At 54.4% G+C, this 27,342-nt stretch overlaps 12 protein-coding genes across 12 annotated transcripts; 4 read left to right on the top strand and 8 right to left on the bottom strand.

The window, feature by feature from the left end:
* Window positions 1-306: 306 nt before the first annotated feature.
* On the top strand, window positions 307-2,323 carry PHACADRAFT_170334 (uncharacterized protein; the record flags this gene model as incomplete). The annotated part of the gene is made up of 8 exons (XM_007392231.1): window positions 307-336; window positions 475-747; window positions 805-864; window positions 918-995; window positions 1,055-1,145; window positions 1,201-1,393; window positions 1,454-1,631; window positions 1,722-2,323. The coding sequence occupies 8 exons, from the start codon at window positions 307-309 to the stop codon at window positions 2,022-2,024; spliced, it is 1,206 nt and encodes a 401-aa protein (XP_007392293.1). The 3' UTR covers window positions 2,025-2,323.
* Window positions 2,324-3,150: 827 nt separating this feature from the next.
* On the bottom strand, window positions 3,151-3,937 carry PHACADRAFT_114885 (uncharacterized protein; the record flags this gene model as incomplete). Its single annotated transcript, XM_007392230.1, has 3 exons — window positions 3,729-3,937; window positions 3,532-3,672; window positions 3,151-3,475 (listed from the first exon to the last, which is right to left on the bottom strand). Coding segments are annotated over exons 1-3 (534 nt in total), but the record flags the coding sequence as incomplete, so codon positions are not given.
* A 1,642-nt stretch (window positions 3,938-5,579) lies between these two features.
* PHACADRAFT_250421 (uncharacterized protein) lies at window positions 5,580-7,511 on the bottom strand. The gene is made up of 6 exons (XM_007392229.1): window positions 7,464-7,511; window positions 7,221-7,405; window positions 7,024-7,164; window positions 6,345-6,966; window positions 5,791-5,978; window positions 5,580-5,735 (listed from the first exon to the last, which is right to left on the bottom strand). The coding sequence occupies exons 2-6, from the start codon at window positions 7,286-7,288 to the stop codon at window positions 5,708-5,710; spliced, it is 1,047 nt and encodes a 348-aa protein (XP_007392291.1). The 5' UTR covers window positions 7,289-7,405; window positions 7,464-7,511; the 3' UTR covers window positions 5,580-5,707.
* A 1,151-nt stretch (window positions 7,512-8,662) lies between these two features.
* On the top strand, window positions 8,663-10,536 carry PHACADRAFT_88183 (uncharacterized protein; the record flags this gene model as incomplete). The annotated part of the gene is made up of 4 exons (XM_007392228.1): window positions 8,663-9,190; window positions 9,244-9,717; window positions 9,769-9,873; window positions 9,922-10,536. 4 exons carry the CDS (start codon window positions 8,663-8,665, stop codon window positions 10,534-10,536), a joined length of 1,722 nt encoding a protein of 573 aa, XP_007392290.1.
* A 185-nt stretch (window positions 10,537-10,721) lies between these two features.
* PHACADRAFT_158142 (uncharacterized protein) lies at window positions 10,722-11,513 on the bottom strand (the record flags this gene model as incomplete). Its single annotated transcript, XM_007392227.1, has 1 exon — window positions 10,722-11,513. The coding sequence occupies one exon, from the start codon at window positions 11,511-11,513 to the stop codon at window positions 10,722-10,724; it is 792 nt and encodes a 263-aa protein (XP_007392289.1).
* A 485-nt stretch (window positions 11,514-11,998) lies between these two features.
* Window positions 11,999-13,083, bottom strand: PHACADRAFT_250417 (uncharacterized protein). The gene is made up of 3 exons (XM_007392226.1): window positions 12,656-13,083; window positions 12,491-12,607; window positions 11,999-12,425 (listed from the first exon to the last, which is right to left on the bottom strand). The coding sequence occupies exons 1-3, from the start codon at window positions 13,004-13,006 to the stop codon at window positions 12,330-12,332; spliced, it is 564 nt and encodes a 187-aa protein (XP_007392288.1). The 5' UTR covers window positions 13,007-13,083; the 3' UTR covers window positions 11,999-12,329.
* A 2,861-nt stretch (window positions 13,084-15,944) lies between these two features.
* Window positions 15,945-19,513, bottom strand: PHACADRAFT_181699 (uncharacterized protein; the record flags this gene model as incomplete). Its single annotated transcript, XM_007392225.1, has 4 exons — window positions 15,945-16,870; window positions 16,924-18,872; window positions 18,927-19,116; window positions 19,253-19,513. The coding sequence occupies 4 exons, from the start codon at window positions 19,511-19,513 to the stop codon at window positions 15,956-15,958; spliced, it is 3,315 nt and encodes a 1,104-aa protein (XP_007392287.1). The 3' UTR covers window positions 15,945-15,955.
* Window positions 19,514-19,731: 218 nt separating this feature from the next.
* Window positions 19,732-20,268, top strand: PHACADRAFT_158137 (uncharacterized protein; the record flags this gene model as incomplete). Its single annotated transcript, XM_007392224.1, has 4 exons — window positions 19,732-19,899; window positions 19,950-19,986; window positions 20,042-20,139; window positions 20,194-20,268. 4 exons carry the CDS (start codon window positions 19,732-19,734, stop codon window positions 20,266-20,268), a joined length of 378 nt encoding a protein of 125 aa, XP_007392286.1.
* Window positions 20,269-20,620: 352 nt separating this feature from the next.
* On the bottom strand, window positions 20,621-21,554 carry PHACADRAFT_137876 (uncharacterized protein). Its single transcript, XM_007392223.1, has 5 exons — window positions 21,345-21,554; window positions 21,137-21,224; window positions 20,999-21,071; window positions 20,886-20,945; window positions 20,621-20,829 (listed from the first exon to the last, which is right to left on the bottom strand). The coding sequence occupies exons 1-5, from the start codon at window positions 21,502-21,504 to the stop codon at window positions 20,740-20,742; spliced, it is 471 nt and encodes a 156-aa protein (XP_007392285.1). The 5' UTR covers window positions 21,505-21,554; the 3' UTR covers window positions 20,621-20,739.
* A 129-nt stretch (window positions 21,555-21,683) lies between these two features.
* PHACADRAFT_137870 (uncharacterized protein) lies at window positions 21,684-23,180 on the bottom strand. The gene is made up of 3 exons (XM_007392222.1): window positions 22,836-23,180; window positions 22,679-22,779; window positions 21,684-22,611 (listed from the first exon to the last, which is right to left on the bottom strand). The coding sequence occupies exons 1-3, from the start codon at window positions 23,167-23,169 to the stop codon at window positions 22,519-22,521; spliced, it is 528 nt and encodes a 175-aa protein (XP_007392284.1). The 5' UTR covers window positions 23,170-23,180; the 3' UTR covers window positions 21,684-22,518.
* A 172-nt stretch (window positions 23,181-23,352) lies between these two features.
* Window positions 23,353-25,221, top strand: PHACADRAFT_192098 (uncharacterized protein; the record flags this gene model as incomplete). The annotated part of the gene is made up of 8 exons (XM_007392221.1): window positions 23,353-23,582; window positions 23,657-23,742; window positions 23,797-23,874; window positions 23,939-24,060; window positions 24,114-24,225; window positions 24,276-24,653; window positions 24,708-25,150; window positions 25,213-25,221. The coding sequence occupies 8 exons, from the start codon at window positions 23,353-23,355 to the stop codon at window positions 25,219-25,221; spliced, it is 1,458 nt and encodes a 485-aa protein (XP_007392283.1).
* Window positions 25,191-26,748, bottom strand: PHACADRAFT_114860 (uncharacterized protein). Its single transcript, XM_007392220.1, has 3 exons — window positions 26,481-26,748; window positions 26,301-26,419; window positions 25,191-26,237 (listed from the first exon to the last, which is right to left on the bottom strand). Exons 1-3 carry the CDS (start codon window positions 26,677-26,679, stop codon window positions 25,389-25,391), a joined length of 1,167 nt encoding a protein of 388 aa, XP_007392282.1. The 5' UTR covers window positions 26,680-26,748; the 3' UTR covers window positions 25,191-25,388.
* Between the last annotated feature and the right edge of the window lie 594 nt (window positions 26,749-27,342).

The raw sequence follows: 27,342 nt of genomic DNA, 5'->3' as shown, positions 1-27,342 counted from the left end.
TACTGCGAACTTTCGTTGCGCTTCCCTGCGATCGACGAACCTCAACCAACAACGACCATGATAAGCTTGGGAGGCGATGAGAGGTTCTCGGGGTCTTGATCCGAACCAACATAGGCGGCGGGAGCGCTGGCATTGTGGCGCTTAGGCTTAGCATCCCTGCCACTCAACCGCAAGGGCACTGAGTCCCGACAATAATCGTGTATTATTTCTCCGCAAATATACTTTAATGCATCTTTGTCTCCCTGTTCGAGACGCCGGTAATTCCTGTCTCCCTTCTCGGCGAACAGGAGGTCTTCCCAGGCTTGCATGCGGATCTTCAGGCTTCCCACTCTCCGTGTGATGCTGATAGACCAAAACGCAGCAGACCCCTTTCACTGTAATCTCGACCTTTTTTTCAAAGCAGCTGTCATGTCTCTGGACAGCGAGCCTTCTCCACACCCAGACCATTGCCCGCACCTCTCGGAACCGCTGCAGCTAGGCGACCTGACGCTGCGCAATCGAAACGTCGTAGCTTCCTGTGTCCGGAACCGTTCAGTGCCCACGAATGTCCCAAACGATCTGAATTTGGAGTACTATGTGCAACGTGCAAGGGGAGGGGCTGGTCTCATTATGACTGAGGGAACGCTCGTGTCGCAGCAGGGCACCGAATGGCCGCACAATCCGGGAATTTGGAACGAGGAGCAGGTCGAAGGGTGGAAAAAGATCGTCGATGCCGTTCACGCTAATGGAACACATATATTCTGCCAGGCAAGTAAGCTAACTGCTTGACGCAAGATGCTAATCATATTCAGTCGTCCGGCGTAGCTATGGCATACTGGACGCGTTTCTCATCCGGACATGGACGAGCAGAAGAAGGCTGGAAAAGTACGTGATCCTATTGTCTCGAGCGTTCTGCCCGAAGTACTTATGATGTGCAGCCTGTTCCAGGACCTTCCGCGATTGCGGCCCGAGGAGGCAGGTTCAGGCAGCTGCCCGGCCAGCCAGGATACGTCACGGCAAGTCTGAAATTTGACGAGGCCTGATATATCGCCAGTTTAACCAGGAGTACACATAGCCGACGCCAATAGAGGATCCGTGGTCGATCATCGAAGAGTTCCGCCATGCGGCGAAAATGGCCAAGAAGGCCGGGTTCGATGGTGTGGAATGTACGTCGTGTCTTTCCGCCGGCTCCTTGTGCACTCCCTAAATACATGTACATAGTACACTCTGCAGGTGGATACATTATCCACCAGTTTCTTGACTATACTTCCAATCAACGCACGGACATATGGGGCGGCTCCGTCGAGAACCGCTGTCGACTTGGCCTCGAGGTTCTGAAAGCAATGGTTGATGTCTGGGGACCTGCGCGTATAGGGATCAAGATTAGCCCTTGTGGTGGGTACAACGATGTCGGGTACGTTTTACTCACCTTTCTCGTATCCTCATACACCGACATTACCTGCCTTCACGCCAGCATGTCGCTCCCAGATACGATCCATACATTCATCCACTATATCACCCAGATCTGCGCCATGAAGCTCGCCTACGTCCAACTCGTTCGGCACAACCCTTTGTTCGAGGCAACAGTCCCTGCGAGCGTGAACGGGACCGTGCAAAAGATCAGGCGCTCCACGCCGCACGACGTGCTCGCCGTCTACGCTGCCATCATCCGGCCACACGCCTCTCTGCTCGACGGTCGCATCGAAGAGATGCTGCGCGGGCCTGCGATGCCCACGCCCGAGTATGAAAGGCGGAACCCGACGGCAACGCGCGTGTTCGTCAACGGCGGGCTGACGCTAGACGAGGCAGAGGGGCTGATCGCGGAGGGCGTCGTGGATGCGGCCGTCTTCGCTGTCCTGTGGATATGCAATCCCGACCTGCAGAAGAGGGCCGAGAGGGGCTTGCCATTGAATAAGGTCGTGGACCCGGTCACGTTCTACACGGCGCCGGAAGGCGAAGGCTTGAGCTATGGGTACACAGACTATCCATTCGCTAATACGGATGCAAGTGTTAGCTCTGAGACACATGAAGTTAGAGACGGCTAAGTAATAGACTTGTATCCCTTTACGAGTGGTTGGTAAACGAGTTTGATAGAGGCGATAAGACTTGCTTAAGCTTGCTTATTCACTTATTTTCAGAAGTTGCACGCCGCGAGTAGTTCACACAAGCACACAAAATGTACACTGTAATATTGAGCTCCTCAGCGAGCCAACGGGTCTTCATTTCATTCATAAAGGACTAGCAAGCTTGATCGTTATCTTTAAAGCGGCACCAAAACACAAAACTCGTCGCCAAAATCTCCAAAGATGCTTAGTCGAGGTCGTTGAGGCTGCGAGCCCTATCGAAAAGTCAGCAAGTGACCTCTGGACCCGGGCCCGAGAATACTCACATCATCTCTATTTCACGACGGAGGAACGGAAGAACAACACCAGCCACGTCGCCGACGTCGCCGAGGATCGAACTGAAGCTGATCGCACCCGACTGCTCGTCGTCCTCAGTGGATTGTTGGGCCGAGGTGGCCGAGTTGACACTGCGGGCCCTATCACAAAGTCAGCAAGTGGCCTCTGGACGCGGGCCCGATAATACTCACATCATTTCTTCTTCACGACGGAGGAACGGAAGAACAACGCCAGCCACGTCACCGACGTCGCCGAGGATCGAACTGAAGCTGATCGCACCCGACTGCTCGTCGTCCTCAGCGGACTGTTGGGTCGAGGTGGCCGTGTTGACACTGCGAGCCCTATCACAAAGTCAGCAAGTGGCCTCTGAACGCGGGCTCAAGAACACTCACATCATCTCCTCACGACGGAGGAACGGAAGAATAAAGCCAGCCGCCTTGCCGACGTCGCCGAGGACCGACCCGACGCTGATCGCACCCGACTGCTCGTCGTCCCCAGTATACTGTAGGGTCGAGGTGGGCTGCTGGGTCAAGGTGTCTGCACGTTCGAGGAGCGCACGTGCAGCGTGGACGGCGGCGTGCAGGGACTTCGTGCCCTTGTGGACCTTGTGACCGTGTTGCATGCCACTGACGCCGTGCTGGCCGGCGGCCTGAGCGCGGGCGTGGTGCTGGCTGCTTTGCTGGCTGCCATGCTGCCCGTTGTGCATATAGCCGTGCTGCATGCCGCTGGCACCGTGCTGTGTGCCGCTGGCACTGTGCTGCATGCCACTGACACCGTGCTGACCGGTGGCCTGAGCGCGAGCATGGTGCTGGCTGCCATGCTGACCGGCCTGCTTGTGACCGTGCTGCATGCCGCTGGCACCGTGCTGACCGGTGGCCTGAGCGCGGGCCTGGTGCTGGCTGCCGTGCTGCATGCCGCTGGTACCGTGCTGCCCAGAGGCCTGCGAACTGGCGTGGTGCAGACTGCCGTGCTGTCCAGGGTGCTTGCGACCGCGGTGTGTGCCGCTAGCACGGTGCTTTCCGGTGACATGTGCACCATGCTGGTGAGCCCGGTGTTGGCTGCCGTGCTTGTGACCGGCCTTGTGTCCATGTTGCTTGCTGTTACAAGTTTAGCAAGGCGGCCATATGAGCGAAGGCAAGCTGCTGAGACTTACCTGTGGAACTCGCGGGCGAGGATATCATCCACCTCAGACCGCTTCATGCCGATGGCTTCACCGACGGAGCGAACCAGGTTGACATTGCGGGCGAAACCAGCAAGGGCAAGGTCCTCACGAGAAACGAGGGGCTCGCCGAAGCTGTGAAGTCCAGTAAGCTCGGAACTCGCTCGGGCAGATGCTAACATAAGACTCACGACTGAGCGAGGGCGGGGGCAGCGGCAGCAGCGATAGCAAGAGCGAGGATAGCCTTGGAAGCGTACATGTTTGGAGTCGTGAAGAGTGATAGAATTAAAAGTGAAGGGTGTCGTTAAAGTGTGAGCGAAAAAGGAGAGTTGTGTCGTAAGCTAGTCGAAAGTGAATAGAATAAAGACAAGTCAGGCTGGGAGATGAATGTCAGCATCGAGTGCATCGCTGGTAGGTGGAATGGAGATACTCACAGACCGGCACCTGGACTTGGAGAAGAAAGAAGGCTGAGATGAGCTGGGGGCTGAGGAGCTGAGGAACGGTGAATATTTCTTAGGCCCTCTTATACCGCAGATTTAATGTGAGTAATCTAAAACGTGACTTGTGACCTGTGCCACCTGAAACGTTTCCACTTAGTGGGTTGCACCTGGTTGCACGGGCGGAGACACGGGCGGAGAGACGGCACACCGGAGGCACAGGCGAGCAAGCACAAAGCTCATCAGGATCAGGTGGGCTGTACAGATGCCGCTCAGCCTGTCTCACTGTGGTGATGGAGGCAGACGTGTCATTTGCAGCGATTATAGTATGGTGTCAAATGAATCAAAACACACTACACCCGCGAAATCAGGCACGACTCGTCTCAGAGCGAGCGTTGTTAGGATCCTTGACGATTGGGGGTATGCCTGAGGACATATTTCGCCGATCCTGGCATACCTGCAGGTAAGGACAAAAAGTGCGCGATGAGCACAATCAGCACAGATTTTCTCCCGGTCCGGCCTGAAGCCGAAAGACTTTGGTACGGATCCGGACGCTATTAACCTAACTTGATCGTCCTGGGCGTTTCATACTCTACCACCAAGTGCTTACCGGTGCTTTGGCTCACCGCCTCGGACGTGCAGTCACTGCTACCGAGACATAATACAGCAGACTCAGATAGAAGATAAGTAGAGTATGCATATATATTACTTACTTCAATACAACCCTTGCATCGCCGCTTCAAACGACGCGCTTTGTAGCTGACAACATTTCAGAGCAAAAATGTACTCGGAACGTGTTTTTGTTCGTACACAAGCCTTTTATAATGTGATAAAATCCGCGTGCAATGAAAAGCATAAGGCCCCGAACCGGTACATCGTCGAATGCAATTATCTCGGAAGGGCCGACCAATACAATTGCCGAGAGGTTGTGGCCCTCAAGGGCCCCCTTGTTTCATTTCAACCTCCACTGTTCTGCTTACCGGTCTATAGGCAAGGACAAATGTCTTCGCCACAACCATATGAAGATCACCGGGGAAGCATATCTTGAGGGCTGCAACCGCGCTTGAATGCCACGAAATCAGGGCACAATGCCGGCAACCAACAATGCCAGCAGCTCTACAACCAGCTTTTCATTTAGGCTTACTATCTGACGACTATATAGACATAGGCACTGCAACGTTGCCCATCCGTACCTTGGGCTTGTCGCGATCGTGAGGCTCCGAATAACAAAGTGTAAGGGCCTGTGAGCCGGAGTCTCGGATGTTCAGCGCTTTGCGGAGTCGAAACCGCCGCCCAGGTCGATGCATCGAGCAACATTGAGCTTAAGCAACGAGGTGGAGAGGCTGATGAGTCATGGAGGGTATGCCACCTTCTCTGTCTTGTTAAAATACAACTTCGACCCGCAGAATACGGCCGAGAACGCTGGCCCAAAGTAAAGGTTTATGAGTACACGGCGGACTAGTGACTATCCATTCGCTGATACGGGGAAATGCCAGCTCTTAACTACATAGAGATATGGGGACAGCCGAGCAATAGATGACAAGATTTGATTTTCAATTTACCTTCCGAAGTTGCATACTGCTTAGGCCACACAAGCACTTGGGATATTTACCAGTGAGCTCCTCAGCGAGCCGTCAGGTCTTCATTTCATTCATAGAGGACTAGCAGGCTTAATCGCTAATTTAAAGGTGACACCAAAACACAAAACTCGTCGCTAAAGTCTCCAAAGATGTTTAGTCGAGGTCGTTGAGGCTGCGAGCCCTACAAGAAGTCGTCAGCAAGCAATCTCTTCGAAGGCAGTCCCGACAGTGCTCACATCATCTGCTCCTCACGAAGGACGAATGGGAGAGCAAATTCCGCGACCTTGCCGACATCACCGAGGATCGTCTTGGCGCTGATCGCACCCGACTGCTCGTCCTCGTCGCGGCGAAGGATGCCGCCGATGAACTTGAGGAAGTTGAAGGCGCCTGACTGATCGTCGGACGGATCAGCGCGGGCAAGCATCTCGGCGTCCTCACGGCGGAGCAAGCCCTTGAGGAACGCGCCGAAGTTGAAGGCGCCAGATTGGTCAGAAGGGTCCGCGCGGGCAAGCATCTCGATGTCCTCGCGGCGGAGGAGGCCGCCGACAAACTTGAGGAAGTTGAACGCGCCAGCTTGTTGGTCCGACGGGTCGGCGCGGGCGAGCATCTCGACGTCCTCACGGCGAAGGAGGCCGCTGACAAACTTGAGGAAGTTGAACGCGCCGGACTGTTGGTCCGACGGGTCGGCGCGGGCGAGCATCTCGATATCTTCACGGCGAAGCAGACCTTTGAGGAACGCGCCGAAGTTGAAAGCACCGGATTGGTCAGTGGGGTCTGCTCGCGCGAGCATCTCGACGTCCTCACGGCGGAGCAGGCCCTTGAGGAAATCACCGAAGTTGAAAGCGCCAGATTGGTCAGAAGGATCGGCGCGGGCGAGCATTTCAACGTCCTCACGGCGAAGGAGGCCGCCGACAAACTTGAGGAAGTTGAACGCGCCGGACTGTTGGTCCGACGGGTCGGCGCGGGCGAGCATCTCGATATCTTCACGGCGAAGCAGACCTTTGAGGAAATCACCGAAGTTGAAAGCGCCAGATTGGTCAGTGGGGTCTGCTCGCGCGAGCATCTCGACGTCCTCACGGCGGAGCAGGCCCTTGAGGAAATCACCGAAGTTGAAAGCGCCAGATTGGTCAGAAGGATCGGCGCGGGCGAGCATTTCGACGTCTTCGCGGCGGAGCAGGCCCTTCAGGAAGGCGCCGAAGTCGAACGCGCCGGACTGGTCCGCGGGGGCGGGGGCAGGGGCGGGAGTTCCCTGCGTCTCGCGAGCGAGGAGCGCACGCGCAGCGTGGGCAGCGGCATGCTGGGGCTTCGCGCCCTTGTGGTGCTTGCGACCAGCTTTGTGCTGTCCAGCGCCCTGCGCACGGGCGTGGTGCTTTTGGCCGAGCTTGTGACCGGCCTTGTGTCCGTGCTGCTTTCTGTTGCACGGTAAGTAAGACGTCTCACATAAGCGGAGGCAAGCTGTCAAGACTCACCCGTGGAACGAGCGGGCGAGGATGTCATCCACCTCAGACCGCTTCATGCCCATGGCCTCGCCGACGGAGCGAACCAGGTTGACATTACGGGCAACACCAGCGAGAGCAAGGTCCTCACGAGTAACAAGGGGTCCGCCGTAGCTGTGAAGTCTAGTCAGCTCAAAGTTCATTTTGGCAGATATTGTTGCAAGACTCACGACTGAGCGAGAGCGGGGGCAGCGGCAGCAACGATAGCAAGAGCGAGGATGGCCTTGGGAGCGTACATGTTTGGAGTCGTGAAGAGTGATAGAATTAAAAGTGAAGGGTGTCGTTAAAGTGTGAGCGAAAAAGGAGAGTTGTGTCGTAAGCTAGTCGAAAGTGAATAGAATAAAGACAAGTCAGGCTGGGAGATGATTGTTAGTGTCAAGTGCATCGTAAACGTATATGATGGAAGTACTCACAGACCGGCACCTGGACTTGGAGAAGAAAGAAGGCTGAGATGAGCTGGGGGCTGAGGAGCTGAGGAACGGTGAATATTTCTTAGGCCCTTTTATACTGCAAAGTTAGCGCAGAGTCGCGGAGCGCCATCTGCTTGGCACTCATGCTTGCGCGAGCGGTCAACGATCTGTCCCACCTGAAACGTTTCCACTTAGTGGGTTGCACCCGGGCGGAGAGACGGCACACTGGAGGCACAGGCGAGCACAAGCCTATCAGGATCAAGCGGGCTGTACAGATTCCGTTTTTTCTCCTTCCCGACGATGGTCCGGTGATGTCTGGAGGTAGACAAGCTACCGTGGCGCCCAACAAATCAACAGGAAGGACACACTATGCCCTGCGAAATCACGCACATCACTCGTCTCTGGACGAGCGTTGTTTGCGATATCCGCAAAGGTGGCAACCTAGGTCACACCGTGAGCTGATATCAACATCTCTGCTACGGGGAGATAGTGGTGTTCGTCTGAGATATCAAGGCTGCCGAGAGCGCAGCAGCCGGATAGCAGGAACCGAGAGTCCTGGAGAATGGCCTAGAATGGCCGTCAAGTCCGTGGCGGGCACAGCGTAGGAGATGTAACGCCAGGAAAGGCTGTACAAAGCGCGGCTATTGATGCCAAGTGCGCCGTCCGCATCAACAGACGTAGTAACGGGCGAAGCGCGACGTGCACACGGCGGCCCTGGCCACATGTAGCCTGCGCTCTTCAGGAACGTAGCCTACTAGCAATGACCAGCCGGGATGTGCAGTCAGTGCGGTGATGCCCACACGACGAAGACTCACGTCGAGGATACGCGCTGCGTGGTAGACTCGTGGCCAGTCTACTTGGTAGGTGGCGGGCGGGAGGGTGGTCGGTACTCTGGAAAGCTGCGCGGGAAGGCAAAACGGTTGCAAAAATACAAATGACAAAGAAATACGACATCTCAGGGCGAAGCTGAGAGCTGAAAAATTGGCTAAGCGGCATTGCGATGAAGGCAGCACACGGAACGCCCTAGTAAAAGGCGAGGGCGTTGTCTGGTTGTGCTGCCCTCTGCCGCTAGTTGGAAGAGAGATCTGGCGCCACCCGTCCGAAGCGCTTTTGCATTTTGTTCAAGTCGCGGGTGTGGAGGCGCCAAGCTTACGATACGCTGCTCGCAGCGTCGGAGGACCAGATTCTACCTTTGTTCTGCCATGTCCAATGATGAAAAGCTCAAGATCGTGGCCTCAAACGCTCTGAGGAATCTGTTTGCTTCTGGGCAAATCCACACGCCGATATCGTCTTTTGACCTCCTTGCACGCGTTGTCTCATCGGGTCCTCCAAGTCCTGGTCTCTTCCCGGGACCTGATCCACCACCAAACTTCCGCCTCACGGACCTCTCTCGGTTCGAACACATACTAGACTCTCTGTCGCAGGACTGGGAGGAGGGAAAGATTGTGCTGTCTCGTGACGGTGAGATGACGGTCCTTGACGTCCAGCTCGGTCAAACGTCCAGGGGCCAGAACGGCGGACTAGGCACCGCTGCGCATGGCAAGAAGCGCAAGCGCATCGTAGACGAGGACGCAGACTCTGCGACTGCTGTGCAGGAAGACGAAGCGAGTAGCGATGCAGAATGCCGCAGACCTATGCCCTCTACGCTGGACAGCTTGAGCAAGGACATGCGCGAAGTGTATGCGCTCTTGCAACGAGGTACGGCCAGGGGAAGGCTCCTCGCCGAGCAGGTGTGTACTATTTTTGAATATCTTGCTCTCAGTTGCTCACCATATTCTATCAGTTCCATTCTCCCAATACGGCGTTCGAGCCCATCTGCCCGAACATCACCAAAGAGGAATGCCTCAGCGCGCGTCGCGCCATCGCGCCCGAAAGCGATACCGCGTCGGTCACCATCTGTGAGCGTGTGCATTTTCGCCCGCTCATCCGTCCGCACACGGACCCAACACTAGGACACTGCTCATATCTCAACACGTGCTACTCTGAGCCGACATATGCGCAATCACCCTCGATTCCTCCACTCCCATCGAACAGGGCGCCGCACGGCTATGGTGCTCAAGGCCAGACGACCGTGGCGCTTCCCAGCGGTCTTGGTGCTGGTGGGCGTGGCAAAGAGAAGGCGCCGTGCAGATACCTGCACTTCGAGATCGACTGGGACGTCAACGACGGCGCCGGCAGGTCCGACCAGACGGAGCCAAAGAAGATGCTGCACAAGCTTGGCATTGGCCTAGGGCCTACAGGAAAGGAGGTTTCACCGGTCAGCTCCTGTTCACATGCTGGTCTACGCGTCGCTCAACAATCGTTTCAGCTCCCGCCACAGTGGATCAATTGTGATCTGCGCAGATTCGACTACTCTGTGCTTGGTAAGTTTCAAGTCATCATGGCAGACCCGCCTTGGGATATCCACATGAGTGTGCGTGCCTGTCTCGCCCTTCACGCTCGCTTATTGACTTTGATGCAGCTCCCGTACGGTACCATGACCGACGACGAGATGCGCGCGATGCCAATTCCCATGTTGCAGGATGAAGGCATGCTCTTCCTCTGGGTCACCGGCCGTGCAATGGAGGTCGGACGCGAGTGTATGCGCGTGTGGGGCTACACGCGAGTCGACGAGGTCGTCTGGGTGAAGACCAACCAGCTGCAACGCGTGATCCGCACGGGACGCACAGGGCATTGGATCAACCACACCAAGGAGCACATGCTCGTCGGCGTCAAGACCGTCACAGACGAGCACGGGTGCCTCAAGTTCCCCAGTTGGGCCAACCGTGGTCTCGACACGGACGTCATCGTCTCCGAGGTGCGCGAGACGTCGCGCAAACCCGACGAGGTGTACGGCCTCATCGAGCGGATGTGCCCCGGCGGACGCAAAATCGAGATCTTTGGGAGGAAGCACAACACGAGGTCTGGCTGGTTGACGCTTGGAAACCAGCTCGGCGGCGACCAGATTTACGAAGAAGACCTTGCTACAAGGATCAAGACTAGGTATGCTACTCATTCGCGCTTCCACACCATGTGCTCACCGTGGTTAACACAGGTATCCGGAGCGTGCTGTGAATGGGCAGAACCGTTATGTTAACGGCAGCCATATACAACAAGCTTGACTGGATTTTAGGCTAGGCTAGTGTATTTCTCTGCTTTGCTCTCTATGCTACACTACGCTGTCGAGTCATCTCTGTAATGTCTTGTGTATCTATTGCTACTGTCCTGGGTATCTTGCTGTGGGTATCACGCACATTGAACCTCGCACTTGCGATCGCTCCTTCACGGCACAACTTCCTCCCCTTTCCAGTCCCAGATCCTACCTCTCTGATCTTCCTTGAGGCTGCCAACGACCTCAGCCAGCTTTTCTGCCGCATAATCAGGCTCAAACAGCCGCTCCTTTGGCACTCCACCCCAGAAGTCCTTGCTGAGGTCGGTCCTGACCGTGCCGGGGTGCACGCCGACGCATATAGCAGGCAACCTTTTCGCCTGGAGGTGCAGGTCGAACGTGCGCACGACCTGGTTCAGCGCGGCCTTGCTCGCGCGATACGAGTACCACCCGCCGAGGCGGTTATCCGAGACGCTCCCGACGCGCGCAGACACATGCACCCACTTCACCGGCGCGGCGGCAGCGTCGTGCGACACGTTCTGTGCGCGCCGCGGGAGGAAGCGCGCGAAATGCTTGATGCACAGGAGGTGCGCGAGCGTGTTCACCTGGAAGGTCTCGAGCGCCTGCACGGCGTCGACGTCTGCAGGGCGCCGCTCGGGGTGCAGCACGCCGCCGGCGAAGAACGCGGTGTGGATGTGTGCGCCCGAGCGCGGGAGTTGGTTCGCGAGGCTCTCGGCCGCCCGCGCGATGCTCGCTTCCGAGGTGAGCTCGAGCCGGAGGAGGGTCAGCCTGTCAGGGTCGACGTCTGGTATGCCGTTGAGCATTTGCGTCCGGAGCGGGGCAGGGACGTCCGAGCGATGGGTTGCGAAGACCGGGAGGTCTGTTGTACGAAGGTAGTGCCTTGCAAGTGCGAGCCCGAGCCCTCGGCTTGCAGGAGAGATCAATACAAATGGCAGTTGGCTCATAGACTAAAACAATGTGGACAATCGTCGGCGCCGTTGCTGGAGCGTCGGGGAGCCGTAGACGCGTTGGCCAGACTCTGGACTTGCCTATTCGGGGTAGCGTCGGGGGAGAGGCGCAGGCGCCATGGGTTTAGGGCAGGACGATGGCGATGATTCGTTGCATCTCGCAGCGCGCCCGCCCTTTGTTCCCGACACTTACCTCTTGGCCTAGCCTGCGTTCCTATCGACCTTGCATGCAGCTGAACACCCAGCAACGTATACTTCGGCGCGACATCGAGTGAGTAAGTACGCGATGTCGTCTTCATCTCGTCGTGGCACTCCCTAACCTACGATCCAGGTACAAGCTCCCGTAGTCAAATTAAACCCCCGCGTCCTTTGCACCCCTGAACGCTGGCCTTCCCTTCGCGTCTTCTCGACACCGTGCGACCAGACACCGTCGCTTTGCCCTGTTGACACCACGTTGAGAATACAAAGTGCATGTTTTGAGTGTGGTGATTAGATGCAGCGACAGCAAGATACAGTATGACCAAGAAGACAGCAAGATGTGCAAGACAATATGCCGATAGCAAGATATATGTACAGAGGACAGCAAGAAGTGTGCAAGAAAACGTGTGACCAAGAAGATGTTCGCAACAAGAAAGGATCAGACAGCAACGAGCGTGTACGAGGAGTGACCAAGAGAGTGACCAAGAAGAATGAAGAGCAGACCAAGGAACACGATGCAAGCAGACCGAGCTTCCGACTTTCCGACCTCACCGTTTCAAACGGCGTGCAACAAGAGTGAATCAAGAGGTGTGAGCGTGGGCTTTCAAACTGCAACTACACGCCGCGTTGCGTGCGCGTTACCGTCAAGGTTTTGAAGGCATGCTGAATCTTTCGGTAGAGCGTGTCAAGTTGTTTCGTGAGCTGGCGTGACTGCAAAATCCAAGAAAACGACAAGATCAGTAGCGAGGCAGACCACGAAGATAAGCAAGACCGACCTTTAACGCCAAGCCCGAACAGAAGAGATTGCTGTAGCCAATGTCCGCCAACTGCTGAGATGTATCATCTTCAATGAAGGCGGGCTCCTCGAAGAACGAACTTTCAAGATTGCGCGGCTGCACAATAGTCAGTCTCCTGCAACCAGCAAGACGAAGAATGCATACCGGAAGAGCCAACGCGTCCAGCTCAACAGCTTGCCGTCTGTGAGGCGTTGGAAAAGAGAGATGGAAATATGGCGGTCGTGTGCTCAACCTGGAGGCTGTTGGCGGTGCGCCGCCGCTGTTGTTGTTCGTCAGGAAATGAGGTGGCCGTAAACCTGCGACTCCACACTCGGGTGCCGCAACTGGGCTTCTGTGGACCGCGTAGGGGTCGAGCTCCGCGTTACACGGAGCAGGTATGAGCAGCGGCGGCGAGTGCGACGGCCAAAGGAGATAGACGTCGTATTCTTCCTCTTCATAAGGCGGCGGCGGGTCGAAGACGTCGAGAAGGAGTTCGTCTGTCTCGCACAGGAGCATAGCTCGGCTCTTGCAAGTTTTTTTTTAGCGGCTATGCGAGATGCTGGTCGACTAGAGCAGATGCGCAGGAGCAGAGCTGGACGGCTCCTGGCCGGGGCAGGAAATGAGAAAGAGGGGCACGAGGGACCAAGTCGCAATCATTCAGGGTTTTAATAGCGCGGGGGGTCGAGACTCGCGAGCTTGTTACGCGGCGGGGTTGATTGGAAAGGCAAACGCGGCGGCAAATCAAGAAGCTTAAGCCAGCTAACCAGACTCAATCGCCGACTACAATCTTGGTACGCGTCACGGCCTGCATGCCAATAGCCCCCGAATCTGCCGTTGTATGTGTGCTCCCATGGCAGCTTGTGATCGTTCGCCGGCCAGAATGAGCGGCTCTCCGAGCTGCGTTCCCCAAACATCAAGATGAAGGCTAGTCGTGGGAGAGATGGGGTGGAAGCTAAGGAAGACAAACCGAAGACACGGGTACCATAGCAAGGGACCAAAGATCGTGGCCGAGCGTTGTTGTGACCGATGTAGGACCCATGATTAGTGGTAGCCGACCCATCTGCGGAATAACAGGAATGAAAGCCGAGCTGCCATCGGCGGTCTGGTGCGAAGGCAGCGACGGCGTGGCAAGACGAAGTCAAGGTTCAGAACTGCAAAAACCGACCCAATGAACAGTATGGTGGCCTTCTTCGAGCTCTTTGAGAACGAGCAATGTCCTGACGCTATTCGCAGGTTGGCAGAACATGATGTCTGCCCCTTCACGCGAAACTCTCGCGGAAGCAAATTGCACATGGCCCCTTGTCCAGTGGGCCCTACTCTCTATTCCACCCGTGAGGCGGTGCCACAACCGCCCATCAGGTACCAAGGAGATGCCATAGGACGACTACCAGGTTGTCTTTTGGCTTCTCCACGTACACCCTTGTCCTACCTCGTGCGTGTTCGCGACTTGTCACGACTGCCGTTACGCATTGTGACAATATGTGACACATCGTGGCTGTGACAGGTGACGTGGGGAAGCCAGAGGACGGCCGGTGGACGGCGTAGTGCATCCTGGCAGAGGAATAGAAAGGTTCAGCCTTTGCATTGCTGGAAGAAAACATATTCTTGAGCTCAAGGAGTATATACTCGCCGGAAGACGTACCATGGCCTTCCGAGGACCGTTCTTCTCGGGTCCACGTTCGATGCCGTAGAGACAACAGTCTTTGCCCTCACGACGTGTAGGACGTCGAGCGTATGGACTCTCCAGGACAAGTGAAGCAACGGGAGATTTGCAGGACGACAAACCCTATGTGATCGTTGGTCAACAGCATGCATAAGCAACTATTCCCGGTGGCCTCCAGGTGCTCGGCCGTTTGTCATTTACCGCGGCATCAACCAACGCGAATACGGCAGCTCAACGTATAGCTCTCCATGGGCGAGGCCTAAGGCATTTTCTACCGTTATTTTCTCCACAAAGGAATTTTCTCGCAGCTCCGCTGCCTGTCCGACAAAGGTTGACGTATCTCTCGACGATACCGACCTACTCTTGAAGACGGAGTGCAGCAAGAGTAACGCATGCAAGAAGATACCGTTGAAGTAGACAGGGCGCCGCCACCACACGCGTGCGACAGGCGACGACCTTGATTATGGGCCGGTATGCGAACACGACCGAGCAGCACCATGGCAATCCGAAACAAGGATACCAGAACGCACGAGCAACTCCAAGATCCTGGCGTTATTGAATTATCTTCACTGCAAGAGTCCGAGTCTGAAGATGCCGCGTAAGTCGGAGCTGAGTGTTCGGATTCGCATGGATCTTGGCGATCATCGAGGTACCAAGCAGGCCAGGCGATGCTACGACATGGAACACGGTGACGACATGCTAGAGAAAAAAATCGAGCAGCGACCGAAGGTCGTGGTCGAGGTGGCGATTGCGGTTGTGGTCGTGGTCAGAGACGAGGACGCAGTGCATCCGCCCGCTCAACACAACCGAATGCGATCGATCGAACCGCCCACGTTCAGCTTCGTCACCATAACCTCCTCTCCCTCGGCCATCACGACTATGCTCAACGCACCCCGCGGGCCCATCTGGATATCCGCTCGCCGCCGCCTTCCACAGTTAGCTGTACCCAGTGACCCTATCTTCCACCTCCGCTTGTGGCCTCTACTCACCGTCCTACCCACGTCTCAACGTACTCCTGCCGCGCTCCCTCCCGCTCGTCACGGCATAACACACTCCACGTCGATCATACTAGCGATATACAGGACGCGCCTCTAACGAATAGAGAAGACTCGCCTCTCACGAAATCAACGAAGCTTTTCCGTCATCACACCTGTTGTTTTTCTCGTCCTAGAGATATGACGACGATCTGTCCAAGACATCGCATTTCCGGCCCCATGCCGTATTCAAATTGCCTGTTACTTATTACGGCTTTGCATTATGCAGAGGGCGTGGACGAAAGACCAAGCTGTCAATCAACCTCTGGCTACCACACCCCTGCATGAGGATCGTTTCGGGCTCAACCTCCATTTTATTTATCAAATGGTGCGTTCATTCCTGTCGCATCCTCAACGTTTTCTTACCCTCCGAGCTAGACATGACCCCTATAAATACAGGTCAGAAAGATAGATACGGGAGCTCGCTGCGTGGTAGGACCGTCAGAAATAAGCATCATAAGATTTATCCCGTATCCCGTATCCCGGGCATCGTCCACGTCTTCCGTATCCCGGGCATCATCCACGTCTTTCGGCCAAAGGGCATGTAGTAAACTAGATGAATATACTTCATTTGGATCTGCCCAACCTATCCTACTCTGAACGATAAGAAATGTTCGCCACGTTCCCAATCTTCGAGCGGCACAATCAGTTATTTCCTATGCCTTCGAGGACGGTGGGTAGTTAGCACGCCTTCCGCTAGACACAGGATTCGACAAGACTAAGTAAGCTGTTGCTACCAAAAAATGTACCAGTAAGTGTTCTATCACGTCAAGGCTCACTGACAAAGTCGCCTTCATCTTCGTCCCATCCCAAGGTCTCCGGGTCGATCCCGAGGTGCCTGAGCATTGTGCCCAAAGAGTGGTTCATGGTTGGCACATTCTCCTCGCCCATGCCCGTCCTTTCGTCTTCCGTGGCACGCTCCTCAGTCCCGCTCACAATCTCGCCGTCTTTCCTGTCATCCCATCCCCAGTTACTATCAAATCCATCATGCTTCCCGCCCTTCCCGCCGTCCCATCCCCACCCATCCTTAAATCCATCGTTAGCAGAACCATGGCCTCTCTTCTTCGTCGGAAGCACCTCATCGCCGTCCCATTCACCTCTAACGGGCACGGCGACCTTTAAGCTATCCCCAGGATCGAGGTCCTTCACGGTATCCCACACGAGCCAGGCAACTTCCCGACCGACCGACCGCCATTTGCTCACGAGCGCCTCGAGGTTGTGCCCATCGCCCGACTTCTCGCGGTCGTGCTTGATCTTGATTGCTTGCTTGAGCTTCTGCACGCGGGCCTGCAAGGCTTGAAGAGTGGAACCGGTCTTCGTTCCCGGTGAGACCGCCGCAGCATTAGGCTGGATAACAAGAGCTTTGAAGGGCTTGCCTGCATTGGCTGTGCGGTCCTTCGTCGCGATGAACTGGCTAGGCTGGCTAGGCGCGCGGTCGACAATCTCGCCACCGCTCATAGTTTCGAGCCCAGGATCGTCTTGTGGCTCAGCCTTCGCCGCAGGCTTGTTTATAGGGTGGGCACGCCCGCTCGTGTATACGTGGTCCTTGCCAGCGAGTACGTCTTCGATGTTGACGAGTGGAGAACGGAAAGGCTGGATGAGTTTCTTATACGCCCTCTTCTGACCCAGCGGCGTGTGGCGCTTCGGGTTCGGTGGCGGAGGTGGCGAATAACTTGTCGTTCTCTGCGCATGACTAGTCGGTAACAGTAGTTCCTCGGGTGACGAAAGGAGCTTACCGCGTGCTTGAGCTCCGGTAACTCATCGGCTAAGTCGTCTGTCGCCACTCGTTTCTTTGGCATGTCCTTTGGCTCGACATCGGGTAAACAACTCTCCAAGTCCAACTCAGCGTCGCTTATCCTGTCCTTGCCACTGCCCTGCGGCAAGAGTTGAGGAGACGTCGGTGGCGAGTTAAGAGCCAATGGGGGAGATGATGAAAAGACCTGGCCCGGAGGGGACGAGCTCGGTTGGGAGAGATAGATGTCCATGTCAGCTTCGCTATTACCCTTCTCGTGGTCTTTTCCATTTGCGAGCGAGAATACGCTCGAGGTGCCGCCGCGGCATCCATGCTGCGAGGGCGGGAGATGGAAGTCAGATACTTGGCTGCATGGTGGGCTCGAAGGTGGCAAACCGGGCGACGCAAGGTCATCGGCGTCCCGGGAAGAAAAGTCGGCAACGGCAGCCTTGATGACAGCCTTCGTCCGCTCGTCCGGTGGGACTATGACCGGGAAGATGTCCTCGAGTTCTGAAACGAGGATGTGCGGGTTAGCGCCAGTATCAGCAGGTTCAGACAGGCTGTCAGACAGATATGGAGACGTTGCGCTCATGTCGCCGGGAGTGTCGGTCAAGTCGCTTGGAGTAGCGTCAGTGGTGGCTGTGATAGTACCTAAGTCGTAGTGAACACCGGGTAAAGACAATGCAGGATTCATAACGGAAGTAGGAAGTGAGGGCGAGGGAGCAGCCGTTCCGCAGCCAGAATCTATAAGGTGAGGACCAGATTTTGCGGCAGAGCGTTGAGAGCAAACGAGATCAGTGCCAGACAAGATCGCAGTAGCGGGAGCAGCCGTCGAGGGGCCGAGGTCAGACAAAAGGGAAAGATCTAAGACGGACGGTGATCCAGGGCGATTAGCAGGCACAAAGGTGGCCGCCGTAACAGCTGAAGAGGCTGGGGATGCGGTGGAGCAGGAATCGACAGACTGACGCGCGGAATTGGGGTGGACAGCATGAGAGAACGTAGGTCTGCCGCAGAGAGGAGTTATTAAAGTGGAAGTAGCTGGAAGACCAGCTTCAACAGCCGGAGGCGCAAATGCAGCAGGTCTATCGTCGAGACTTCCAAGACGTCCAGTGGGCACGGCGAAGTCTCTAAGAATAGAGCCGTCCTTAAGAGTTGAAGAGTCCCCAAGGTCCAGGTTAACAGTAGGCACAAGAGGCACAGCGAGGGTCTCTGGGATAGCTTCATCGAACAGGAGCAAGCTTTCGATTAAAGATGAAGCAGGTCCGTCCGAAACGGGACAGGGATGTAGACCCGCGGCGGCGATAGGCTGAGTCGCTGCTGCTGGGAGCATATACAATAGTGAGCTGATATTGGGATCTGTCTGAGACGACCTGTTCTCCTGAGTGCTGGAGGTATACGTGCTCGTTGTATCAACCCCGTCTTCCGGAGCATCGTACACGGCGTGTTCAATGGAAGGCTTGATATACGTGCCCTGAGCCGCTGGCAGTTCCAAGCATCGAGAAGGGCCAGATGAGTCTGTGGTGGATGGAAACTCAGCGACCGAGGACTCTTCCTCGCTAGTGTGAGGGAATAAATCTGATAAGGTTTTAGACTTGACGCTTGGGAGGCTGGTCCCGCTCTCGTGTTTCGGTGGTGGAATGGGCGCGCCATTGGCCGACTTGTGAGGTGAATGTGTTCCCGCCGTTGATGCAGGGCTAAGAGCGCGATCTGGAGTGGGGACCGTTGATGATGATGAAGATTGACATGGTGTTCTATCTCTATCATTCGACCCCTCCAGAGGCTCGTGGGGCTCGCTGTATGCGCCGCAGGTGAGATCTTCGAGCACTGTAGTTAGCGTGATCTGACATGTACTAACGCTTCCCCTTGTGGGGTTACCTTTTGTAGATTCTTGTAGGATATATGCGCTTTTCTCATTTGCTCTGGTTGGCTTGCAGAGTACGTTCCCCGAGGCTTCTGTAAAGCGTTTCCGTGATTGATTAGGGTGGTCAACAGAAACACATTACATACCTTGGGAGTTTAGAAAAGAAGACGCTGCAGGGGCTTTCCGCACTCCATCTTCGCCTTGCGCGTGATTCAACATTGTTTCTGAGAGCTCATACGTAGCTGGAGTTTGAGCAACGTGCATATATGCGGTCTCATCGGGCGTACTGGATGTTTCTTCTTGGTCAACATTCAGAATGCCCACCTTGTAGGCAATCTATGTCATGTAAAGTCAACCTGCGCCAATGAAGGTAGAGGAGATGTTCACTTCGTGTGTGGCTTGCACGATTGCCGACTGGAGATCATAAAGGAGCTCTCAAAAAATGTAAGCTGAGATTAGAAAGGTTATTGACCTCGTTCACATCACACCCTAATATATTTGGCGTGCTGTTTGGCATTCTATGGGTACGCTCGAGCGGTTGCGAGAGGCTGGAACATGGAGAGGTGGAATGTTGTGCGCTTGGTCGAGGCTGCGCGCCTTGTTTACGCGTTATTTGGCTCTCACGTGGCTTTTCACGATATAATTGGATAATTTTTCTTTGCAAAGATATAATTGCATGCCGGCTGGTGAAGAGATACGGAGCAAGGGTGAACATAGGCCACCCTATGGCCATTTTCTACAGACTGTCCTCGCGTTGTCCTTACGTTCGGCAAAGAGCCGAGAGTATCCGGCACATCCGCGGGGCCACCGGAAGCACTAGCCTCTAATGCCGCGCACGTTCGTCGAGTTTCCTTTTTAGACTTGACCTCCTCCAGACCATCGGCAACTCGCCAGGCTTAGTGGTGTATTTCTTCACGAGGTACCGTCGCTGTTTGCACGCGACCCACCCCCATGTCGACACAACCCCTCCTACAGCGCACTGCCGCAAAGCGCATCGCGCTCCCCGTTAAGGTTGAGCCAAAAGTCTCCTTTGCCAACGAGCGAACTTTCTTGTCATGGCTTCATTTCACTGTCGTCCTCGGCGGATTGGCAGTCGGTCTGCTCAATTTTGGCGATAAGGTACGCTTGCTGATTTTCTCCACCCCGAATTCGCTGAAGGTGCGGTGTAGGTTGGACAAATCAGTGCTGCAATGTTCTCCGTCGTTGGTATGTTGCCTCTCTAGAGTGAGCTGGAAGCTAAACCTCATGCGCTCCACCTTAGCGGTTGCAGTGATGGTATACGCACTTTGGACATACCACTGGAGAGCAAACTCCATTCGCACGGGAGGACGTGGACCATACGACGACCGGATTGGCCCAGTGCGCCGCATTCTTCTGTCTGGCCTTAGCGTCTCACTGACCTACGTTCTGCAGACCGTCTTATGCATTGCCCTGCTGGGAGCAATTATCGCCAACTTCGTTCTACGTTTCACTTCTCCAGACCTATGAGTGGTCATCGGTTACCCCTTTGTCGTCGTCAAGATCAGCCAATTACCCCAATACTTATCCTGACTCTCCAGCCCGACGATAACGAGAGATGAGGTCACGAGTCAAAACGCATGCATACTACACCTGACTGGGCTCGTATCAAGGATGGACCGCTATGTCAGGCTGTATCCCTTCGCCATGTTCTGTACCTCATCACAAGTCCTCGCGCTCGTCTTCATGCCGTCTATCGCACCCACTGTATATATTACGTGCAATCATGCCACTTTTCGTTCCCAGCTGGAAGCTACCAATCCGCATAGCACCGATGTTGATGTGCGTCCATTGAGGCTGTAACCTGAGTGCGTTGGCTAAAGGACCTTCAGCATCAAACACGATTGAGCGGTATGATAGCAAACCACAGACAGATGGTATGACTAAATGGGCTCCGTAAATGCGTACTTCAGGGCATGGAGAATAAATGTATTATATCGTCTACTTTTGCACATGACCGTATATTGGGTCCTTGACATCATGGATAGGTGTCTTGCCCTCTGGAATTCCAGGGATAGTCTTCACCAGACCCTAATTCACGAGAACAATAAGTAGGGATCAGAAGATCCTCCGATAGCGTGACTCACAAGCTTCTCGAACATGCACTTGTTGAGGGTGCGCTCAGGTTTCCGACAGTAGTGGTACTCCTGTAGGACGGTTTAATTAATGAGATAGTTATGAACTGGTATAATTCACGCACCTGATTATTGTGCTCCAAGCAGTTCCAATGCGCCTTGAACTGCTCTAGGCAGTTCTCGCGCATCTTCGAAATTCTGCGTCATGTATCCTTTGTGAGTGGCTGCTCCGCAGTGATGAGTGAGGAAAGGAGGATGCGTACAAGTCCTGTGCGCATCTTGTGACGCGGCGACCCTCCTTCAGGCAGTGTGCCGGGTCGCGGTTCTCTGCCTTGCAGAGCATAAAGTCATCTGTCGTACACGCAAGGCGTCCTCGTCAGCGCGCGCCCTCACAGTTCGCTCGGTCGCTCCTCTTCTGCGACTCCGTCGTACACCCACGTGCGAGCCTGCAGGAGGAATAGGAGCACGCACCGTTGTAGTCTTTGCAGTACGCCCCGATGAAGAACGCGGCGCTCTTAAGCGGTGCGCTGGTCGTTCCGAGTTCGGCGACTTTAGGCAAGTCGGTGGGGAGAGGTGTCGGGTCGCGGTACGGCTGATCAGCCGTGTCGGGCTTGTGGTACACGGTGCTCATCTTGCGGTAGACAGGGCGAGCACAACGCTGAAGTGGTCGTCACGACTCGGAGGCTGAAATAAGGGTGAACTAGGCAGGTTTCGATTCACACGCGTTTAATTGCTGGGCGTCCGGATAAGGAGAAGCCGTTACAAAAGATGCTTACTAGCTTTGACTGACTGTGTTACCTGCTTCACTACCGCCATTCAACGCGCGACGCGTTGGAACTTCTCACCCCAAACCACCACGTATTGCTACTCCAGACCTTCACATAGCGTTTGCTGCACCCAACTACTATGCCGGTCTTGGTTCGTATCAATGGGTGTCTTGAAGCTCGATAGAGCTAACAATCCCCTTAGCCCCCTCGCACCCAGCCGAAGACGTTCGTTCTTACCATCAAGACCCACAAACTGACCGTGCTCACGACAGTCGCGACACCGGAGAAAACAACAATAGGAGACCTCAAAGCTGAAGCCCTGAGCGCACTAAAAGCTGATGTTTTATCGAGAGATCGCGACGGCGACGTCGATATGTTCGGTGCGCCACAAGAGCCAGAGTGGACAATCCCACCAATCGAAAGTGTAGAAGACTTTGATTTCGCGCGAGCTCACAAGGAACGGGGGAGGCCAAATGGCCAGTATGAGGCGCTCCCAGACGACACCATTATCAAGCAGCAACTGGTCAATTGGGAAAGCCTTTTTATCCAGTTCAAGGATGAAGAGGGTAAGTCGCATGTGCTTTCTTCCGGATTATACGTCCATATGTAATGTATTGTTGGATACCACGACATCTTGTACCTACAACACGTCATACAGGAAATCTTCAGCCCGTCAAAGTATCATTGCCGTCTCTGGTGGAAGACGACGAGGACGAACCAGATCACACCGTAGGAAAGGGGAAGCGGAAAGCAACAGACGTTCCCGAGCTATGACAAACCACTCTTCACGCGTTCAGGAGATATGAATTTGTTCCAGATACCCACGAATTCCGGGCGTCGGCTCGTCTTGTTAGATCTTGTGAACTTATCACAAGAGCCTACTTCCATGCTTGGGGCGTAGGAGGAAGGAGAGCTGCAGCAACTCGACGGCCTTCCTCTGCCAACAGGTTGTACGTTGAACATGCGTTTCGCTAGTACAGATGTTAACATTAATGAGGTCAGTTTGTACTTTGACAGCTGAGCTACCGGAATACATACTGTGTCCATGACTTCTATCTGAATGCCAATTTGGCTGAGGTATTGTCGGATGTGTGGGGGAGGTGGTACCACTCGCTGTCCGGTCCCCAAGAGCACGAGCTCTAGCGAATGATGAGCTGCATGCTAGATACTGGCATTAAAGTTAACCCAGACGCACCAGGCTTGGGGATGACTGCATCGAAGACCTCGAAGTGTTCTGGCTTCCAATCGTCCCATGGTGTGGGTGGCGCATTCCAGAGAAATACTTTCCCTTCAATGAAGAGGCATGCTGAAGGTATAATCAGCCCGTCCTCGAGTTGGATGCCTTCCGAGTTCACAGTCTTAATCTGTACGGCAAGTGTGTTCGCTCCGGCAAGGATGTTCGCAAACTTGGTCGGTGAATCGCCAGTACGAATAGTAGGCGTAGCAGTAAATGCTCGCAGACTTGGTCGAGCCACAAGTGGATGTTGGCGGATATGACGAACAGCGAGCCTGGAGGATCTGGAGAACATGGTGGGCAGAGGTGAGGAGCGATCACTCGATCACTTCCGGACGCGCGATCGCCGCGCCGCGTCTTGAATTTCGCAGAGCGCTTCGCATCTTGCTTCACGCTTTCACCTTCGTCTGCTCGCCCCACTACCACTCTCAACCACTTGGCCCAGTTTCTGTCGTACCCAACTCATATTTGTGTTACAATGGCCGGCCCGAGTGCGGCGGACGTCCGCTCTGTGTTCTCTCTTCCCTCGACGCCAGGTCCTTCCCAGCCCAAAGCTCCACCTGCGACCGAGCGTGCTCGCAAGCCGGAGGGCATGTCCAGGGAGCTGTACTCACTTATTGGGCAATCTGCCCCAACCCTTGTCGCACAACTTGCTAAGCCTAGACTAAAGCAGAAGCCGAATCTCGGCGGAGGTGGAAGAGCCAAGTGGTACGTTTGGGTGACCCAATAAGCGTATGTGCTTGACTTCCCTGATGCTTGTGGCATGGGGCGTTTTATTACAGGGAATGGCGTTCGTTCCAGAACCAAGTTCGCTCTGACGGACTACGGTTATCACATTGGGTAAAGGCAGGGACTCCTCACGACGCCGGTAAGGTCTACCGTTCGTCAGTATCCCCCCATACTAATGCATGCGCAATATCAGAATATCCCTTCGCCCAATACAATGTGCAGAATACAACGTACACGTACACACAAGACGAATACACCAAATTCCTTGTCGGTAAGCACATATCACGCTCAGTGAATGAAGATTGGTTCCAAACTTTGGAAGCTAACCTGCGAAGACAAGGACTGGACTAGAGAAGAGACAGACTATTTGTTCGACCTTGTAAGACAGTATGATCAACGATTCTATATTGTCGCAGATCGATATGAATATCCTGAAGGACCACAGCGAAGTATGGAGGTATTCAACATCGACAAGTGCCCTCTAATCAACGTCTAATTCTATTTTCTTAGGATCTGAAAGATAGATATTTTAGCGTGTGTCGCAAGCTGGTGCGCAATCGGCCCTGGTCAGGCGACGAGGGTGCAAAAGCACAGATCCTCTCGAGCTATGCTTTCGACAAAGGTCAGTATAAGAAGTATCTCTTCGCTGACTCAATCTCATTGTTTCTGTAGAACGAGAGGTGATGCGTAAGAAGTACCTCGAGTCTCTTGAAAGTCGGACGCCAAACGAGATAGCCGAGGAGGAAGCTCTGTTCACAGAGCTGAAGCGCCTGGAACAGAATGAACGACGCTTCAAGAAGGAGAGAGACGAGCTTTTGCGCACTCTGCTTGGTATCGAGTCTGGACTACCTGACGTTCAGGCCGAAGAAGAAGGTATTACAGGTACTTCGCAAGCCGAAAGCATCTCAGCTGTGTCAACCAAGAAGACGAAGAAAAAGGTTGCTGCAGAGCCTGAGACGCCCACATCCGCGAGTGCAAGTGCAAGTTATACTACAGTTTCGCTTGCACCTCCAATTCCAAAAAAGCAAAGTGCGAAGAGTGCTGCCTATGGTATGCAACCTTACACTCTTGTTTGGCTTGTACGCCCTGACTATGTTTCTCTAGATGCTCTTCACTGCATCCATCGCACGGAAGTACCACAGCTGACCACAGCTACTGCGACGAAAGCGGCGCATCAACCCGTGTATCTCCGCTCTTACAAGCTTCCTGCTCCCAAGTCTGCGAATGCGCACAAAATTGCCCAGGTTCTTGGAGAGTTAAGTGTGTCGAGTTCGCGCCTGGTCATGCCGACCAAAGACAATTGCCAGAAGCTGGAAGCCTTGCTCGAGGCTGCTACTGCGCTTGTTGAAACGAAGAAGCAGGTAGACAAGATCGACCAGGAAATCCGGCTTGCACAGGAGCGACTAGGCCAGGGCAGTGCAGATGGTGACGCGGATGCAGATGCAGAGGAAGACACCATGGATGTAGATGAGCCTATAGAGGAAGACGGCCGTGCGCAGAGTGTGGCTAGCGCGAAGAGCGGGAGGAGTAGCAGGGCCAGGAGACAGGTGGGTCGCCATTTGTCTCGGTGCGCTATGGTACTAATAGCGAAACTGTGACGTCTTAATAGTCTAGTTGACCGTCGATATCTATATCGTTCGTCCATGCGTCCATGGCCGGAGCAAGAGGAAAGAAATATTTGGCTTAGTACGTGCGACGTTTGTCTGATGGTTTGTATATGTTATCTTGTACTGCACTCGTATCGTCACGTTCGGTACTAGTTGTCGAAAAGCCTGGCCCCGCTTCTCATTCCCGCGGCTCAACATTCAGAGTCATTAAATCTCTTGCACATATGACCTCTTTTCCTTCACCAAACATTTCTTCCGCCAGGCATCGGAGAGCATTCATCACCTTTTTTGCCTTCTCGTTACTATCGTCGTCCCCAGCGTACCTGGCAGAGAAGTGGTTCAGAACCAATCTTCTTGCTGCAATTCTCTTCGCAAATGCGCCGGCCATCTGAGGCGTCGAATGACCCCTTGACTTCGCACATTCCTCGACGCTCTTGTAGGTGTCCGAGGCCTTGGTATCTGGATCGACACTGGGCAGGTGCGCGTTCGTCGCTTCGTGTACGAGCAGGTCTGTGTCATCGGCTAGCGGCACTATGGGTGACGGATCGTACGTATCACCAAGAATTACAATTTTCCTGCCGGGGCGACGCTCTGGGCCCTGCAGCACGGTGCCATCGGACAACTGGACGGTCTCACCCCGCTGAAGCTGCCGTAACACGGACATGGGCGTACCTGTCCGCTTCAGATGCGGCACGTACATTGAGGGGTTCATCTTTCCCGGTATAGGTCGCTCATGGACAACGTATCCGACGCAGGGAACAGAGTGGTGTATCGGTGCGGCGGACACCGTAAGCATATCCGAGGCAAAGATGTCGCGCCAGGTGCCGTCTGCTTGCTGGACGATATTCCGGCCTGTGAGTAGTTCTGCGTGGTCCAGCGAGAGGGTGCTCGAGTCCTCTGACGGGGGAGGGTCGTTGGTCATGCGCAGCTCGTGCACGACATAAGGACCGCCGAGGTTCGTGTAGGTATATTTTAGTCCGGAACGGACATACGCACGAGTGCCGTAAGGACCAAATATCTCTATAGGCTAGAGAGCAGTCAACTTTGATTAACACTTATCCACGCGAAGAGACTGTCTTGGGTACCTCACCTCTATGATCGAGCTGGATGCTGTATTCTGTATTCGAGGGTCTTCAACGCCTTCGACCATTCCCCCAGCTCCGTTCAGCCTACTGGCGAGAAGAGGGAGAAGCCCGAATATGTGATCTCCTGCATATGTTCAGCAGCTACGGCTGACGTGTCCCAGAATGCGCATACTTTATATACGTACCATGAGTATGTGTGATGAATATCTTCTGTATTTTTCCCATCTTTACATTGCTCTTCTGTACTTGGTGCTGTGTCGCCTCTCCACAGTCGAATAACCAGACATGTCCGTCCAATCTCAGAGCGAGTGACGAGTGATTGCGAGTAGAAGACGGCTGAGCAGACGCCGTCCCGAGGAAAGTTATGGCTATGGTTGCCACCATACTGTCAAAAGAACTTGCCAGCCAAAAGGGTGTACAATTGCAAGAACTGCGAGAAGTGTGAAGTCCCGGTCTAGGCTTATAAACGACTACAACCAACGTTTTGTTTGTTTACTGTGTACAAACGTTTCTTACCGCGCCGTTTACGGTTTCCGTGCATATAAACAAAGTTTTTGTAAACTTAGTGTGAACGTTTATAAACAGTAAACATGCAGTTTCTCCTCGTCACCAACAAAAAGTGTTAGTGCTATACATACACTGACAGACCCAGCATGTGTCGAGCTGCGGCTGAAGAGTGCACTTCACCACCTTTCGGTGCACATCGTCCCCAGGCAGCCTCTTCGGAGGGCTGCATTAAGCGCCAGCTACACGGTCAGTCACAGTCATGTCTTATGCTGAGCACAGTCCGGAAGTAGGTATCATAAAGATTGGATTGAAGTATTATGTATGTATCGACTACTCCTCTACTATATACACAATGCTAAGGTCATGGCGATCGCCAATGGGCGCTTCATTGACCGCTTTTGGGCGTCTAATTTCTTTGGCCCCTGACCGTCTCCTCTGGCTGATCCATTTCACATTTTTCGGCGTTGTACAACAAATGCTGCATTGAAAAAAAGGAAATCGAAAGGGACCGACAGTAGATTCTCATTTAAAATATATAGA

The sequence above is a fragment of the Phanerochaete carnosa genome (genome assembly GCF_000300595.1).
Source record: "Phanerochaete carnosa HHB-10118-sp unplaced genomic scaffold PHACAscaffold_2, whole genome shotgun sequence".
Lineage (NCBI taxonomy): Eukaryota > Fungi > Basidiomycota > Agaricomycetes > Polyporales > Phanerochaetaceae > Phanerochaete > Phanerochaete carnosa.
Note: the sequence above shows the minus strand (reverse complement) of the source record. Positions and strands in the feature narration are given on the sequence as shown.

Coding starts and splice junctions, on each gene's coding strand:
- PHACADRAFT_250421 (XM_007392229.1), bottom strand. CDS start 7,288: ATGTACGCTCCCAAGGCCATCCTCGCTCTTGCTATCGTTGCTGCCGCT. Junction 6,967..7,023: donor CTCGCCCGCTCGTTCCACGG/GTGAGTCTTGAC, acceptor ACCGTGCAACAG/AAAGCAGCACGGACACAAGG. Junction 5,979..6,344: donor TCCGCCGTGAGGACGTCGAG/ATGCTCGCGCGA, acceptor GAGGACGCCGAG/ATGCTTGCCCGCGCTGATCC.
- PHACADRAFT_250417 (XM_007392226.1), bottom strand. CDS start 13,006: ATGCTCCTGTGCGAGACAGACGAACTCCTTCTCGACGTCTTCGACCCG. Junction 12,608..12,655: donor TGGACGCGTTGGCTCTTCCG/GTATGCATTCTT, acceptor ACTATTGTGCAG/CCGCGCAATCTTGAAAGTTC. Junction 12,426..12,490: donor GTTCGGGCTTGGCGTTAAAG/GTCGGTCTTGCT, acceptor TGGATTTTGCAG/TCACGCCAGCTCACGAAACA.
- PHACADRAFT_137876 (XM_007392223.1), bottom strand. CDS start 21,504: ATGAGCACCGTGTACCACAAGCCCGACACGGCTGATCAGCCGTACCGC. Junction 21,072..21,136: donor ACAAGATGCGCACAGGACTT/GTACGCATCCTC, acceptor TACATGACGCAG/AATTTCGAAGATGCGCGAGA. Junction 20,946..20,998: donor GCTTGGAGCACAATAATCAG/GTGCGTGAATTA, acceptor ACCGTCCTACAG/GAGTACCACTACTGTCGGAA.
- PHACADRAFT_137870 (XM_007392222.1), bottom strand. CDS start 23,169: ATGTTCTCCAGATCCTCCAGGCTCGCTGTTCGTCATATCCGCCAACAT. Junction 22,780..22,835: donor TGCAGTCATCCCCAAGCCTG/GTGCGTCTGGGT, acceptor ATCATTCGCTAG/AGCTCGTGCTCTTGGGGACC. Junction 22,612..22,678: donor AGATAGAAGTCATGGACACA/GTATGTATTCCG, acceptor CATCTGTACTAG/CGAAACGCATGTTCAACGTA.
- PHACADRAFT_114860 (XM_007392220.1), bottom strand. CDS start 26,679: ATGGTGGCAACCATAGCCATAACTTTCCTCGGGACGGCGTCTGCTCAG. Junction 26,420..26,480: donor ATTCATCACACATACTCATG/GTACGTATATAA, acceptor GAACATATGCAG/GAGATCACATATTCGGGCTT. Junction 26,238..26,300: donor CATCCAGCTCGATCATAGAG/GTGAGGTACCCA, acceptor ACTGCTCTCTAG/CCTATAGAGATATTTGGTCC.